At 40.0% G+C, this 14,919-nt stretch overlaps 2 protein-coding genes across 8 annotated transcripts in view; both read right to left on the bottom strand.

Annotated features, from left to right (window-relative positions):
* The window catches only part of CTNNA2 (catenin alpha 2), a 1,115,489-nt gene that overhangs the window by 223,991 nt on the left and 876,579 nt on the right, over positions 1-14,919 (bottom strand). For all 7 annotated transcript variants that reach the window (XM_073241862.1, XM_073241858.1, XM_073241861.1 and 4 more), the window contains one exon: positions 11,070-11,150. In XM_073241862.1, the coding sequence (XP_073097963.1) occupies positions 11,070-11,150 (81 nt within the window). The remainder of the gene's footprint in view (positions 1-11,069; positions 11,151-14,919) is intronic.
* Positions 4,717-7,180, bottom strand: LOC140847980 (zinc finger C2HC domain-containing protein 1A-like). Its single transcript, XM_073230002.1, is given in 5 exon segments — positions 4,717-4,817; positions 4,820-4,877; positions 4,880-5,199; positions 5,202-5,672; positions 7,177-7,180. Coding segments are annotated over 5 exon segments (954 nt in total).

Here is a 14,919-nt window from a genome sequence, read left to right on the forward strand (position 1 = left end):
GCCGCCTTGGGTTCTCTAACTTACAAGATCTGTATCAGTAAGAAATGTAATGTTAGTGTTGGAACTTCAATACTCTACTCTGTAAAAAACAAAGTTTTTGCAGCAATGCCCCCTCTGCAGAATTGTTGTAGGGAAACTAGATAAAATATCAAGGAAAGAATGGGCACTAAACAAACGTCAACCTGTTTCAGTGGGCAGCTCTGCTTTTGAGGCCTTCGCGCAAAACCAGCTGCAAAAGGGAGTATTGCAGCAGCTAGCCAGACAGGAGAGTGAAGGGGGAGGGGGCTTTGGCCAGCATTTGCATTTGGCTAAATGCTTGCTTACATTCTACACGTTAAACTGTTCTTTCAGGATGTGGAGTGAGAATATAGGTAACAGACTGGCCTAAACCAGCTAGTTCTAACATGGAGGAGGAATGACCCAAACTTCACTCCAAAATTCATTAACAGTAAACATCCACCTACCTCCCCACACTGTGACAGTTGCAATAGGGACCAAACAAACACAGTCAGAAAACTTCCGCTGCCCAGCATGGGACGGTAGTGCCTGAAGTTCAGGATGACTCCATCTGTCTCCTTTGGAACTAAACTCACCCAGTGAATATTCATCTTCCTTCATATACAAAGGGTCCCCATTGTTGTCTGTGCAATCCCCTCTGGGTCTGCCCTTGCCCAACTTTCTGGGGTGTATCCTCTCCTTCTTTGAAACTCTAAATCTCCAAACAAATTCTTAATGCTCCATTACTTTTCTGCATCCTTTCTTGAATTCTTTCTCATGAGGAGACCAAGGACCTGTCTCTGGTAACAGGACCAATGATTCCATGATAGAGAGTGTTGGCTATCCAGTTGCTAAAGAGTAAGGAAGATTCAGAGGCTCAGCTCCTAAGCCTTCACAACACTTAGCACTTGGAGCTCTGGAAAGACAAGCCAATTGGTTGTGAAACCACGAGCTCATATGCAGTAACAGTCACTGTTTGTAGGTTGTTGGAACACTAAATAGAGTTCTTCACTGGTCCTTAAACGTAGGTAAAGCAGGAAAAAAACATCAATTTTGCAGCACAAAACCAGTGTCGGTGGTTGATAATTACAAAATCACTCATCTTCACTCAATTTTGTAAGTATTAAAATTGTCCAGTAATGGTAGCAGCTGCTGGGTGAAGGGATAAGCTCCCATCTCTAGAACAGAAGCTGGCAGAGGGGTCCTTGAGGATGCTGAATAAAGGTCTTTTGCCTTGGGAAAACACCTGAGGGGCTCCTTCTACTTCTAGGAGTCTGTGAATGCATGACTGCTGAATCCATATCTTCTTTTTTTAAGGGTAGTTGAGAAGTAAGCCTGGAATATATTTCTGCTTTCCATTCCTCTCTCTCTTTCTTTTCCCCAGCTTCTACTCCTCTCCCAATGTTGGGGTAATTGAAAATCTTTACACACATGTAACCATATAATCATCCTTTAGCTTCTAAAATAAGCTTTTAAAGAGAATGTATCCTTCTTTCTGAAGTTAAAGATAGGTGTGATTTTTCTCCCTCTCACTGGGGGATATTCTTTGTTGAGGCGATTAAATTTCTTAGATTTTTTTTTCTGTATATGAGGGAAATTATCCATGCTCCAGCCTGACAAAAATACCTGTTTTGGGTACAGTTTCCTGAAATGTGCCACCATATGTGCATCAGTAAACATTATGTGTAGAGTAAATTAAACCGAGCCTTATAATTAGGCAGTAAGGAAATTACTGTAGACCTGAAAGAGTAAATCAGCAGTATTAAAATGCTCTCCACTTTCTCTGAAGCACTTCAGAGTGCCATAAAAAGCCTGTGTCACTGTGATAAACATTGAGAAGAAATGCATTTGGAGGAAGACAACCTAAAAGACACCACAATTCAAACAGGTCTTCAAATCGGGAGTCCAAGGTGTCATCTCATAAAATTTAAAAGTCAGCCCTTTTGCCACTAATGTAGGGAAAAATAGAAAACCACCTGACATTGAGACTTGGAGGGGAAAGTTTCTCATACAGCAGGTGCAGTCAAGACTTTACTAGATAAAAGCTCTGGAGCAGAGCCAAGACTAAGATTCACCTATCATAAACAAAACAGCAACATTGGAAATAAAGACAGGATCAGTAGGGCTAGTTTTTTTCTTTTGCTTCAAGTTTCAATATGTCTCAGCACTTCTGTTACTGTTCCTGTGTTTATTTACAATTTGATAATTTGCTTCTAAGGGATTTTTTGCATTCATTTCAATTCTCTAAAATGCTGTATAAAATGCTATTTATCTTGATTACTGAGTTTCTGGGTGCTCCATAAAATCGTATTCCCGAAACTAGTGCTTCACTCAACTCCCTCTCATCCTGGTCCTGCCCAGAAAGCACAGATCTTGCAAACCCCCTGAACATGGAACAGTGAGAAATCAGACCATCCATTTCAAATTTTGGTCCATGGGAGATGAGGCTCAAGTATGGATTTCTCCCTCCCTTGAAAAAGGTATTACATCTGTGATGTGACAAAGTCCAGGAGAGGCCAAAAGGATTGGAAATGAGCACCTCAAGAATCCTTAAAATTCCCCAGTGGACCACAGTATGGTCTAAAGGATTCCAGATCAGAAACAAAGGCAGTGGAATTCAAACCTGCTAGAACATCATAAATTACCTGGGAAGCTTATCACATTACAGAGTTTAAGGTGCCACCATATGTGTACATGAAATCAAAATCTCCCAAGAGCCATATGTCCGTATGTCTGCATTTCAACAGGTTTTTGAGTGGACTTTATTCTAGAGTCAGCCCAGCAACAGGAGACTTCTGAGTTAAGGCCCAGATGCACTCTCTTAAAATGTAAATGGCCATTATTATCTCAGTATAAATGGACTTTTTATGTTAACAAAGCTATTCTTTAAAATAATGGAACCAGAGACATGAGAGTTTAACATGGAGGGAAGTTGAGGCTATTTCTTGAGAGGTATGACTGCATGCAGGGGATTCTTTGTTCTCTCAATATAATATGTGTATGGTGCAAGCTTACTTTATTTTGGGCACTATGATGTGCCCTGAAGAAACAACCAATAATAAGATATGGGCATAGGCAAAAACACATAAAGGAATCAACTTGCAAAAAGGGTCATGATAAATGCCTAAATGCCTAGGAGCCTAAAATGCCTAGGAGCCTACTGGATGAACTCTGTTTATAGGAATTTGATATGGTTGTGATGATGAGGTGACATTTAAGCAAATCCTTGCAGAAAAAACTGAATTTTTCTGGAAGGAAAAACAAAAAACAAAAATCGACAAAAGGAGGGAGAGAAGACATTCCCGAGAAGCAAAAGCCATGCAAAGGCATGAGGATGTTGGAATGCAGGCTTATTCGAGCGCAGGAGCTACAGGGAGATGAGGTTGGAAGGTTGGGGTCAAGGCCCCTAGTTATAGGGCTCTGGCCATCATTTCTGTGAGAAGCGATTAAGCAGTTATCAATTATCAACGGGAGTGGAGAGGAAGGGATGGGCTCAACATGCATTTAGGAGAATGCCTGATGGGGACTTAGGGGGTGTTGATGGGAGATGCTGCACACTGCTGTTAAGTGCACATTTGGGTAGGGTGGGAGTGGGGTGAGGGTGCCATGCTTCCATGTCAAGCACAGGCTTAGAGATATCTTGAAAATTTCAGTCAGCCAAAGAGGATGAAGATTGGTCAAGGGCACATCAAGTAAATAGATGGATATTACAACCAACATCACCTTCTGCACAATCTTGTACCCAAGGAAAAAGCAATGTTGAATTCCCTCCACCATCAACAGTGACGGGGTCACAGAAGGCCCGGAGTGATGACATCCTAGAGCAAGAGGGCTCCCTCCAGGCTGGTGGCGACAGCAGGAGAGGCAGAGCCTGCAGGAAGACAACTCACTTTCTAAACTCCAGATTTATCCAGCCTCCTCAGGAAACGGGGGAGATAAAGAAATATCAGCTGCCCTGATGGAAATTTCCCCTGGGAAGACAGATGCCAAAAGCCATTTCAAGTAATAAAAGGTAACCTCCCCAAAGAGGGGTCAGCTAGAACAGATATATTTGGCCGCAAGCTGGCTGCAGTGATCCACTGAGTACATTGTCAGAATCAAGGCGATTTGCGGCTATCGTCAGCGTGCGCAACACCTCAGTTCAGGCCACAGAGGCAAACTGTTGACCACACTTTAAAATTATCTCCCTTTCCGTGACAGTTTTGGAAAAGAAATGCCAACCTAGATATTGCTTCAAACGATGAATATGGGACAGTCTCATTTAATTGGGATGGGTGTTCTGAAATAAATGTTCTGATAAAAGAGTCCTTAAAACAAACAATTAAAATCCTTGGTGTTTAAATTATCATTGTTGAAAATTTTCCAGATTTTCATTTTTAGACCTAACCTACCTAAACCTACCTAAACCTAATAGCATTTCTCAAAAAGAGAATCCAATGAACCATAATAGCTGGAAATAATTCTATAGTGGATCTTCCAATGTCAGGGTCAAGATTCTTTTTTTGGGGGGGGGGTATCAGGTATTTATTATATACAGTATATGTACACACACATATATATGCACTCACACACATAACAGAGCCAAAGGATTATGATATAAAAATTGCTGAAAAAGTATTGAGTAATTTTAGCATAAAATCACTTGAGGAACTGTTCTAACTGTACAAACAGCAATAGTTACAAAATTCTGGATTTAGCTTTTTCCTTATTGCATTCTGTTCACAGAACCATTCTTCGAATGCCACATTCACAGCAGAACTTAGCCCATTCTACGGGGTATTTAGTCCCACACTCATGGCAGAATTTGGTAAGTGTCCCATTGCATTTCCTTCAATGCCTTTAATGTTTCCTCCATTAAGTGAAGATAAATAGTCTCCATCTGTGGCCTGGCTATGTAGCTCTTAGTATATGTTTTTCTTTTGCTTGTAGGCACACTTGAGGCAGGATTTCGTGCTAAACTAGGGGGTGTGGTATTTCGAGGTTTGATGTTAGCTCCTATGTAAGGAGCTGCAATCCCTTTATGGGAGGGAGATAAGGTCTGAAGTTTGTTTCTCAAAGAGCTGCCAACTGAAGACACTTCACCTGAAGGCACACCTACAACAGTTTGGCTAATGCCACTTGGTTGCGGTAATTGTGAAGATCCTGATGGTGTAGTTCCAGGAGAATTTGATTTTTTAAGCGCAGGTGGCTTATACTGTGTTGAGATGTTGCTTTTCCTTTGCTCTCAGTAGAAAATTTGCCTTTATTACTAATATGTGCTGCCTGTTCTTTACAGAAATTTATATGTCTATCAGCTGCATTTTCATTAAATCTCCTCTGGCAATATGGACACTGAATATAATCAGGATCATAAGAAGGTAGAGGAAGAGGAGGAAGTTGGCCTCCCTCTTTAAGCGCCTGATCAAGGCCTTTAGCTGCTCTTATGGTAGCAATGAATTCTTCATGTTTTCTTCTCCAATTAGATGGTTTCTTTGGTGGTTCAGGCTTAGGTTTAAGAGGCTTTACTGTTGGAATATCTGTTCCTTCAGCTCTTTGTCTGCTGGAATCAAAAGTCTTTCGTTTTTTAGTGGCAGTTTTCTGACAAATGGGCCCATGCTTTTTTAATGCCACTGGGAAGAATGTTCTTCCACAAATCTTGCAAGGTAACAATTCTCCAACTTGCACACTCCCATTTTCTCCTCACCTTCCACTCCCTCCATTGCGCCACGACCTCTGGCTCGCCGAGACTCCTGGGGCCAGGGTCAAGATTCTTAATGACAATCTCATTGCCCAGACAGGAGAAGATGCTAGAGGCTGGACTAGATGTTCTCTTGATTGTGTTTCTGGACTCAGTCATTGCTATTTATCCTTGTCCTTCCCCCTCTGCCTGACTTCCTGGGCCTGTAGAAATTCACAGTAGAGAACAAATCAGCAGCTGAAGCCTCTGCTTAATTGAGTGTTTTCCTATTCATACATATAATATAGATCCCTCTGTTCAGTATAGGGTGCTGTTTGATGAATACTGAGCTAATGGACCCTTCCTATGATTTAGACTTGCTTGTGAGAAAGAGGTCAAGCCTGATGTCCTACACAAACTTGTGTTGATGTGTGAACAGTCAACCATATGCTAGTTCAGAGGAATACATTAAACCACTAGATGACTGAGCAGTGTGTTCATATGAGAAGAGCTTGCTCACAGTGACATTTTAAGAACTATTTCCAACTGATGAAACCATGTACTTTGAACTTGGCCTCATGATTGTTTTCTAGGAGATTAATGAGTATGTGGTGGTCTGACTTTCAGGGCTGGTATATCAGGGTTTCACTAAGGCAAAGGTAGCTTGGATACATAACCTGTGATCAAGGGGCAGGTCTCTTCTTCTGCCCTTCCACTTCTTGACTTTTTGGTTCTGATCTTTGGTGTTTCTGATGCAGTTTGTATTCATCTGTTGCTGAATTGCTAATGTTCTGTATTTCAAATCCTAATTACTGAATAACCATTTTCCGGTCTCCACACTTCTATGGCAGCATGGCAATCTGACTAGGGACAAACTCCAAGGATTTTATCAGATTTGACATAGGTTTTCAGTGTGAAGGACACAAATCTTCACATTTGGAGGAAATTGGAATCTATTTTATAACTTCTTCATAGCCATACAGATAGCCTCATGTGCTCATGAGGGAAAACAGATTCAAGTCCAGAAATAAGTGCCTTTAAAAAGTTTTTTTTTACAATGAATCTAAAAATAATTGTCCCCATCATGAGCAGGTGAGAACAACAACAAAAAATAGAATGGCTTAAAATTCCTTTTTTTGTAAAAGTTTTGGAACATCTATAATTCATGCTTTGAGAAGCCAGCTACCTAAACCTAATAGCGTTTCTCAAAAAGAGGATCCAATGAACCATAATAGCTGGAAAGCTGAGGGACAAACAAGAACAATAGTTTTGACATTCACCACAGATTTTCTTGTGGGTACATTATTGGTGCATTATTTCAGTTCATGTCCTCAACTGTAACACGGGCATGGTGATTGTCTTTCCCATCTCACAGAGCAGGTGCAATGGTTAAATGCGGTCCACTATGGAGAGAAATTAAAACAGTGCTTGGCACACTTAAGGAATCAATACGTGCCAGCTATAATTTTATATTTTGTGGACAGGAATTTTACAAGCTCTTGCTGATGAGTGCTCACATTTACGCATAGTTCTTATATAAGTAGATGGGTCACAAAGCGGGTGACTGAGGAGACTCTTTAACTACATTTATTTCTTAGTGTTGGCAGATTTTTCTTTGGTCCTATCTGGAGGCAAGGTCTTGATAAATCAACCTTTAAACATACCATTCCATGACACATTTTGCTTATTTGTGCTTAATCCTTTGTTATATAATCCATTTGATTAAGTATACATCCCAGTGGAAAAGCATTCTATCCATGGTTTTTGTTGTCTCTTCAAAATGTTTTGATTTTAATAGCAAAACTGACACTTCTGTCAAGTTGACACTTATTGAATCTCATTGCTGGAATTATTGTGATGGCTAATAAGGGTGAAGGGATAAGAATTTGGCCCTTTGATTGGCTTTGGGAATGAGACAGTTGCTAAGTTTAGTAATAATGTGTTTTATGATTATTATTTACTAGCTTTTCATAGGGAAACACATGGGTCCTGATTTGCTTATAAACTTGGGGGAAAAAAGACGAATGGAAGGATGAAAGTAATAACCAGGATAAACCAGCATCCCTTTAGGCTTAGAGAAAATTAGGAGACCATGCCTAGAATAGTTCACAGGTGGCCCGTAGAAGGCAGACATGGAGGAGCAGCTGGCAAACACTGACTGGGTCCTCTCTCAGGGACGGATAGACCATGTGGGCTACTAGGTACCCAGGTGGGGAGCCAGCCAAATGGTTTTATTTTTGTCATGGTCTGACTCCAAGTCACAGCAGTGACACGAGCTCATACATGGGGCATACTGTGCCCACAGCTCTAAGATTAAAACATGATGCTTAAAGCTGGCAGTTTTATTCCAAGCAAAATACTCCTAAGAGGATTCTGCTCTGCCACTGCCCACTCTCATGGGTTTAACTGGCAAGATGGTTCTGTGCCAACCACTTTGAAATAACACTCTTGGGTTCCTGTGACCTTTTCCCAACTTCTGAATCCCCAGTTCTTTGGGAAATATTGCCTGAAGAAAGGGATTCTATTTACTTCAAAACCCTACTTAAACAGAAATCCTTTTTATTCAATTACTCTTGATTTTTTTCAAGTGCAAGTTTTAGTCCACTTTATTTCATTAGGGAAGTCCAAGATAATGATCATAATCAACTTTATTTATTTTTAATTTGGTGACTAGAACTTTGCAAGACTCCAGGGTCACCCTTTGAAGGACATTGTCCAATCTTAGAACAATGAGGAAGAGGCAGGAGATGGAAAGAGTGGGGACTTACACAAGTCACCAGAACTGTTTTTCTTTTATTTCAGTTTGGTTTTCCTTGTGTGATTGAATTGCTCTATATATTGTAGAAAGGAATACATGTGCACAGGGAAGTGGGCATGGATAAAGTGAGCATTCTCATTTAGAATCTCTTTTAAACAAAGCTTGTCAGTAATTGGAAGAAGAGAGAGTATTTCAGCAATAGCGAAACATCCATTTGAACACTAGCATTCACTGGATCACACTAATAAGCACTATCAGAGACTCGGGTAAAACCTTGTTAATACAATTAACTAACTATCCAAATGGAAGCTGAAGATCTACCTGAGTCAAGTTAATCAGTCCTTGTATATTCCATCTGCAGAAATGCTAGGCAGCTTCTGATTAAATCAGAGAAGCTTTTGTACCACTACAGGTGTACGTAGAAGAACAGAAGAGGTGGGAAGAAAGACAAAAATATCTCAACATATGGATAGGGATGGAACAGACAGATGGGGACCATCCTAGTTCTAGAAAGGCAGACTGGGGAAGCGAAAGATGTTTGAACCAAATTCAAGGATGTGGTGTGAAATTATGCCATAACTGTTGGATCTTAATATCATGAAACAATTCTTTTTACCCTTATTCCTCTCAATCTTTAGGAAAAGCGAGCAGAAAAAAAAATCTTATGCCTGGTATGATTTCACATATTCCTTTCACTTCCATCCTAAAAGAAGCCCTCCAGGAGCTTGCCACCAAAGCATTTAAAATTACACCTTCAAATTTCATCATTATCTTCAACAAAAAAGAGTCAGCCATTTTCTGACAGTTGAAACACCAAAGTAAAAATTACTTCATCCATTTCCTCCTAAGAAGACTACAGGTGTGCTGGCCCCTAAATGTAAAAGAACAGTCCCTAAGTAAGACAAAGAGAGTGAGGAAGTGAGAAGACTCAGTTCATTAACTCAGTCTGATTGACAGTCTAGTCAAAGACCAGCCCTAGAGAATATGCCCTCTCACAGTTTACAAAATCTGCTTATCAGGTGAGAGAGGACCTCTGGCATAGGAAATGAATGGGGACTTCCTTTGGACCCATTCAATCTCATCAGCTCAAAGAGAGCTTACAGATCTAGCTTGGCTCCTTACTTTTGTAGATGAGAAAAGGAAACCAAGAGATGAGGACCCCTAGTTGCACAGCCAGTTTAGTGACAGAGCTGGAAGTTAAGACCTGGGCTCTTACTTCCTGATTCACCTGATTCAATGTTTGCCATTAACACCAATCCCGATTCCTATTACCCACATCATTTCATATCAGATGAGGACTTCATATGAAGAAGTGTGTCTAAGAGGCCAAGGAGAAGCATATCTATTTAGTACTACTAAGGCCTAACAGGACACTGTTTTATTCTCCCAAATTTCAAGAGAAAATACAAAGGAAATGCTTTCCTCCAAGGGCTTGTTAGTGGGGCAGTCAAACTGAAGTCTTCATATTTCAGAACTAACTGTGATATCTTCTAGAGGAGCCTAGCTCAAGTGTGTCTACACCTTCTGGTGATATCCTCAAGAAAGCTCCAAAACTCTTCAGCAGTAATCAGAATCGCGTCTTCCTCTCATGCAACTCATTTCTAATATGCTTCTTGGGCCATTCTTGCCCAAGCACTTTCTAATCTTGTCTAAGTGCTTAGATGTATGCACGCCAGTCCAGCTATTCCAGCTGTACAATGTAAAGCTAGTATTGCCGTGGGACAGTGCTTGGACCTAGCTGACTAACATAATCCACACTTAATCAATAAGATGGGTATAGGCAAAAGCTACTGGTAGGAGATAGGGTGCCTCTCAGGCAGAAATTGAGAAAGGATTTTAATTGATTAAATCAAGCAATTAAAAAAAAAGAACAATTCCTTTCACTACATAGCTAATATGATTTGGTCTCTAAAGTTAGGTTTCTTTGAAGTCAAAATAATTAAGTCAATGGTTGGTATAACTCTTCTAGAGAGAAAACACTACCAAAGAAAAAGTGGAACTCACCATGGAAACAGAAAATAAGGATGAAATACTACAGAGTTACTTATAGCACTTTCAAGATGAAAAGGAGTCCCGGCCAGAGATTCCTACCCACCCCCAGTAAATGGACACATCATACTACTGACCCATTCAAATCATCCAACTTTCTTTGCTTTGGTTCTCTGCTTACCAAACAACCATCTGATAAGCAAACTTTCCCCTAGAGTTATGTCCACGCTGGGTCAGAGAACTTAATGAGCACATTAGATGAAGAGTTGTATTTCTCAATAATGATTAGCATTCTTATTTATTCACGTGATGCATTGGGATTCATGATAAATAAGAACCAGCAGAAATCAGAGACTGGCTCTTTGCCTATCTGGATCTGAAAAACTGAAAACCAGAGGTACAAAGTAGTATACTCATCAAGTTTCCACCTAGGAAGACTGTCTCTGGGCAGTGAACACAGTGTCCCTTCCAAGGTCGTTTTCATCATCACACCTCTTGCAGCTGTCACATCTGTATACTCAGCTGACCCTACCTTGTTGAGAAGATGTTTCTTTGTATATGTAGATGTTCTAAAGAATAAGCAACCTGAACATAAGCTCTATGTTCCAAGAAAAAGACATTCTTGGAAACCACCTCTAAGTAACATGCACTTAAAAGTGAAAACAGTACCTGTCTCCTTAGATCTCGTGTTTTCTTGGTCATCTTATCAATTGCAATGTTTAGAGGATCTCCTTTTTCTTTCCTTCCAGTCTATTAAGAGAAGAGAAATAATTTCTGGTTTAGACATGCAATGTTAGAGACATTAAAACGACCAAAAATTCAGAAACACACTCGAGTTGCAGAGTCCAAGCAATTAAAAAAAGAAAGATTCCTTTCAATACATAGCTAATATGACTTGGTGTCTAAAGTTAGTTTCTCTGAAGTCAAAATAAAAACTGATAAAAATCAACATATTCTCAGGATGGTTACACCTATGTCCATATCAACTCCATGTGAGTCTACATTATCTCCCATTCTACAGACATTTAATGATTAACTAAATACAACAAAGATGTTTTGTTTTTGCCTTTAAATAAAAATGGTTTGTGCTTCTCCATTATGTAAGCATACTTCTGAATAGAAGATGACTGAGATGATTAAAACTAAATTAGAAAAGAAATTTAGGGTAAACCATCAGAATTCAGAATTTCATACCAATATATCACAGACCATATTTTAAGTTCTGTATCAAAATCAAAAGAGATACTGTACTAGTAAATAGAGTGTTTGTAATCTATGTTCTGTCATGCAATGAAATGCTAAACATGATAATAAGGGACCCACAGCTTGAAGTCATAAGGAAAACTTCCTGTACACTGCAACAGAAAGAAGTAAAGGTAAAAAAAACAAAAATCTTCTTGAATAAATTATTAACTTGAGAGTTTCACTGAATTGTTTTTTCTTCTCTTTTGCTTGCTATTTTTTTTGATAGCTGTAGTAAAACAATTAAAACCAAACAAAACAGAATCTCCATTATATTTTTAAAACCACAATGGCAATAATAAGGTTCTCGTGGGTAAAAGTTCCACAAACATTATGGATGGTATTATCTTCCCTATAAGACACAATTGTTTTCAAAAGCTTTGTCAAATCTTTTAAATTACCTAAACTTTACTCAAACACGCTGCAGATTTATTTATGATCCTAGTAGCAGGCCAATTCTTGTTCGATAATCAGTCTCTGTAAAATCATGTAAGTCTCTGCAGTAATTTGTGTATATGATGAAATGAGATCCCAGGTCATAAATTGTGTGTAACAGAATTACGTGTTCTGATGATCCACTGAAATTACCATATGATGGGTTTCTAAATATTCTCTTCCAAAGACAAAATCCTGGATACATAAAGCTGATGCATACACATCAAATCTGCATATAGTTATACATAAAAGTCACTTTTTTCTGCAACTTGCTTAATTAACCATTTTTTCTTTTTCTGAAAAAATGTCTGATATGGAACCCTGTACAGTTTTCACTAAAAAGTCAAACCTAGGGTGTATGTGTGCATATTTTTAATTACCTAAAATCCTACAAACTCCCATCATCCCTTTTCACTTTCTAAACTCATATTCTGACCCTTAGATGTATACACTGAACTTTGTAAACAGAAAGAGTTTAAAATAAAGTGGCTAACATTTTACAACTTTAAAATATCAGTATATGAAGAGCTCCAGCAAAGCAGAAGTATATGAAGAACAATGTGCCACTTTATCCTTTGAGGAAAGCTGGTTACGGAGCAAGTGTGGCTTCAGTGCCCCACCTTTCCGTACCCAGGTGGGCCACAGGGTAGCCACCAGTGCTGGTTCTCTCCTCTGTGTTTTTTCTCCTCACAAACAGGATGCCTCCCATCAAAATACAGGGTGTTTTTCCTGAGGTCTGGACCATGATCATTCTGAGAACCACAGATTTCCCATGCCCTTTCCACTTATGAGAGTAATAAAAACTTACTTTGAAATATTAACAATTATGAGTTTGGTTTAAAGTGTGGCTGTGAGGGAAGGAGGCCCGATCACTCAACTTTCCAAGGTTAAAAAAAAAGATTGAAAACAGAGGATTAAACATGGTGGCATGAGGGATGAGACAGAGAACTCCTCCCAAAACAACATATAATACTGAAATATAGTTAATAAAACTATTCCTAAAAGAGCAACAGGAAATAAGACTGTGCCAGACTGCATACACCTGGAGAACAGAGCAGACTTCATGAAACAGAGTAACGTACCAAAGCCTTGATTTGGGGACCCAGTCTCTTTCCCCACACCAGCTCACCATCAGGAGGAAGAGAAATAGAGAGAGAAGGGGGTGGAAACCTAGGACTGCTGAACACCCAGCCCTGGAGATCTGCTTTGGGAGCAGAAACCTACATTGCATGGTGCTCTGGAGATTAGTGGGGTTGGAAAGCTAAGACAGGTAGAATACTTGTAAAGACTAAGATTCCAGCCGTTTGTGGAGGACAGGGACCCACATCCGGCTGCTCTGGGACAAAGGAAAACTGGTCAGTCTGAGAGGCTTCCTAGAAGCAAGAGGGCTTCTGAAGGGGTGGGGTTTGCACAGAGCTTGCTACTCGGGAGAAGGAACAGGTGGACAAGGTTGTCTGGGCACGCTCTGCTCAGCAGGTTGGGAACTTTCAGGAGCTTCAGGCACTCCATCCCCCTGGCTGGCTACTCAGCTCCGAGGTCCCCCACTGTGATACACTGCTGGTACTGGCTCGCAAACAGGCAGTCCTTGCCCTGGCATCAGGTCAGCCAGAGGAAGGTCCAGGATACAGCAGCTACAGATGCAAAGTGCAGAGGCTTCCACATGTGTGCTCGGCCGAATGGTTCTAACAGGGGAGACAGGCACTGGAGCCGGGAAGCAGGAAACAGCTCTTTCTTCCACCCAGGGACCAGCGCTGCTCCCCTGAAACCTCCAACATCACTCCAGGGGTTGAGCAGCACCAGAAACTACAGCTTTTAGGCACTAGAGGGTGCCACATACAAATATGAAATGACAAAGGAACCTGGCTTAAACCAAAATCTCACAGACACTAGAAAAAGGCCCAAGTGAAATTGAACTCACCAGTCTTCCTGAAGGAGAGTTTAAAATAAAAACAATAAACATGCTCATGGAAGTACAGAAAAATATTCAAGAACTCAGGGACGAATTTAGGATGGAGATTCAATCATTAAGAAATTTAGTATCTGAAATTAAACATACAATGGAGAGATTTAAAAGCAGACTAGATGTAGTAGAAGAGACAGTAAATTGAATAGAAATTAGAGAAGAGGAATACAAAGAAGCTGAGGCAGAGAGAAATAAAAGGATCTCTAGGAATGAAAGAATATTGAGTCAACTGTGTGACCAATCCAAAAGGAACAATATTCGCATTATAGGGGTACCAGAAGAAGAAGAAGAGAGAAAAAGGGATAGAAAGTGTCATTGGGGAGGTAATTGCTGAAAAATTCCCCAATCTGGGGAAGGAGATAGTCTCTCAGGCCATGGAGGTGCACAGATATCCCAACACAAGGGACCCAAGGAAGACAACACCAAGACATATAATAATTAAAATGGCAAAGATCAAGGATAAGGACAGACTTTTAAAAGCAGCTAGAGAGAGAAAAAAGATCACATACAAAGGAAAGCCCATCAGAATATCATCAGACTTCTCAACAGAAACCTTACAGGACAGGAGTGACATGATATATTTAATGCAATGAAAGAGAAGGGCCTTGAACCAAGTATACTCCACCCAACAAGATTATCATTTAAATTTAAAGGAGGAATTAAAAATTTTTCAGATAAGCAAAGGCTGAGAAAATTTACCTCCCACAAACTGTCTCTACAGTGTATTTTGGTGGGACTTCTATAGATAGAAGTGTTCCTAAGGCTAAATAGTTGTTACCAGGGGAAATAAAATCACAGTAAAGAAAGTAGATCAATTACTAAGCAGATGCAAAATCAAATCAACTACCCCCAAAGTCAATCAAGGGATAGACAAAGAGA

This window comes from Manis javanica, chromosome 1 (assembly GCF_040802235.1).
Source record: "Manis javanica isolate MJ-LG chromosome 1, MJ_LKY, whole genome shotgun sequence".
In the NCBI taxonomy this organism is placed as follows: domain Eukaryota; kingdom Metazoa; phylum Chordata; class Mammalia; order Pholidota; family Manidae; genus Manis; species Manis javanica.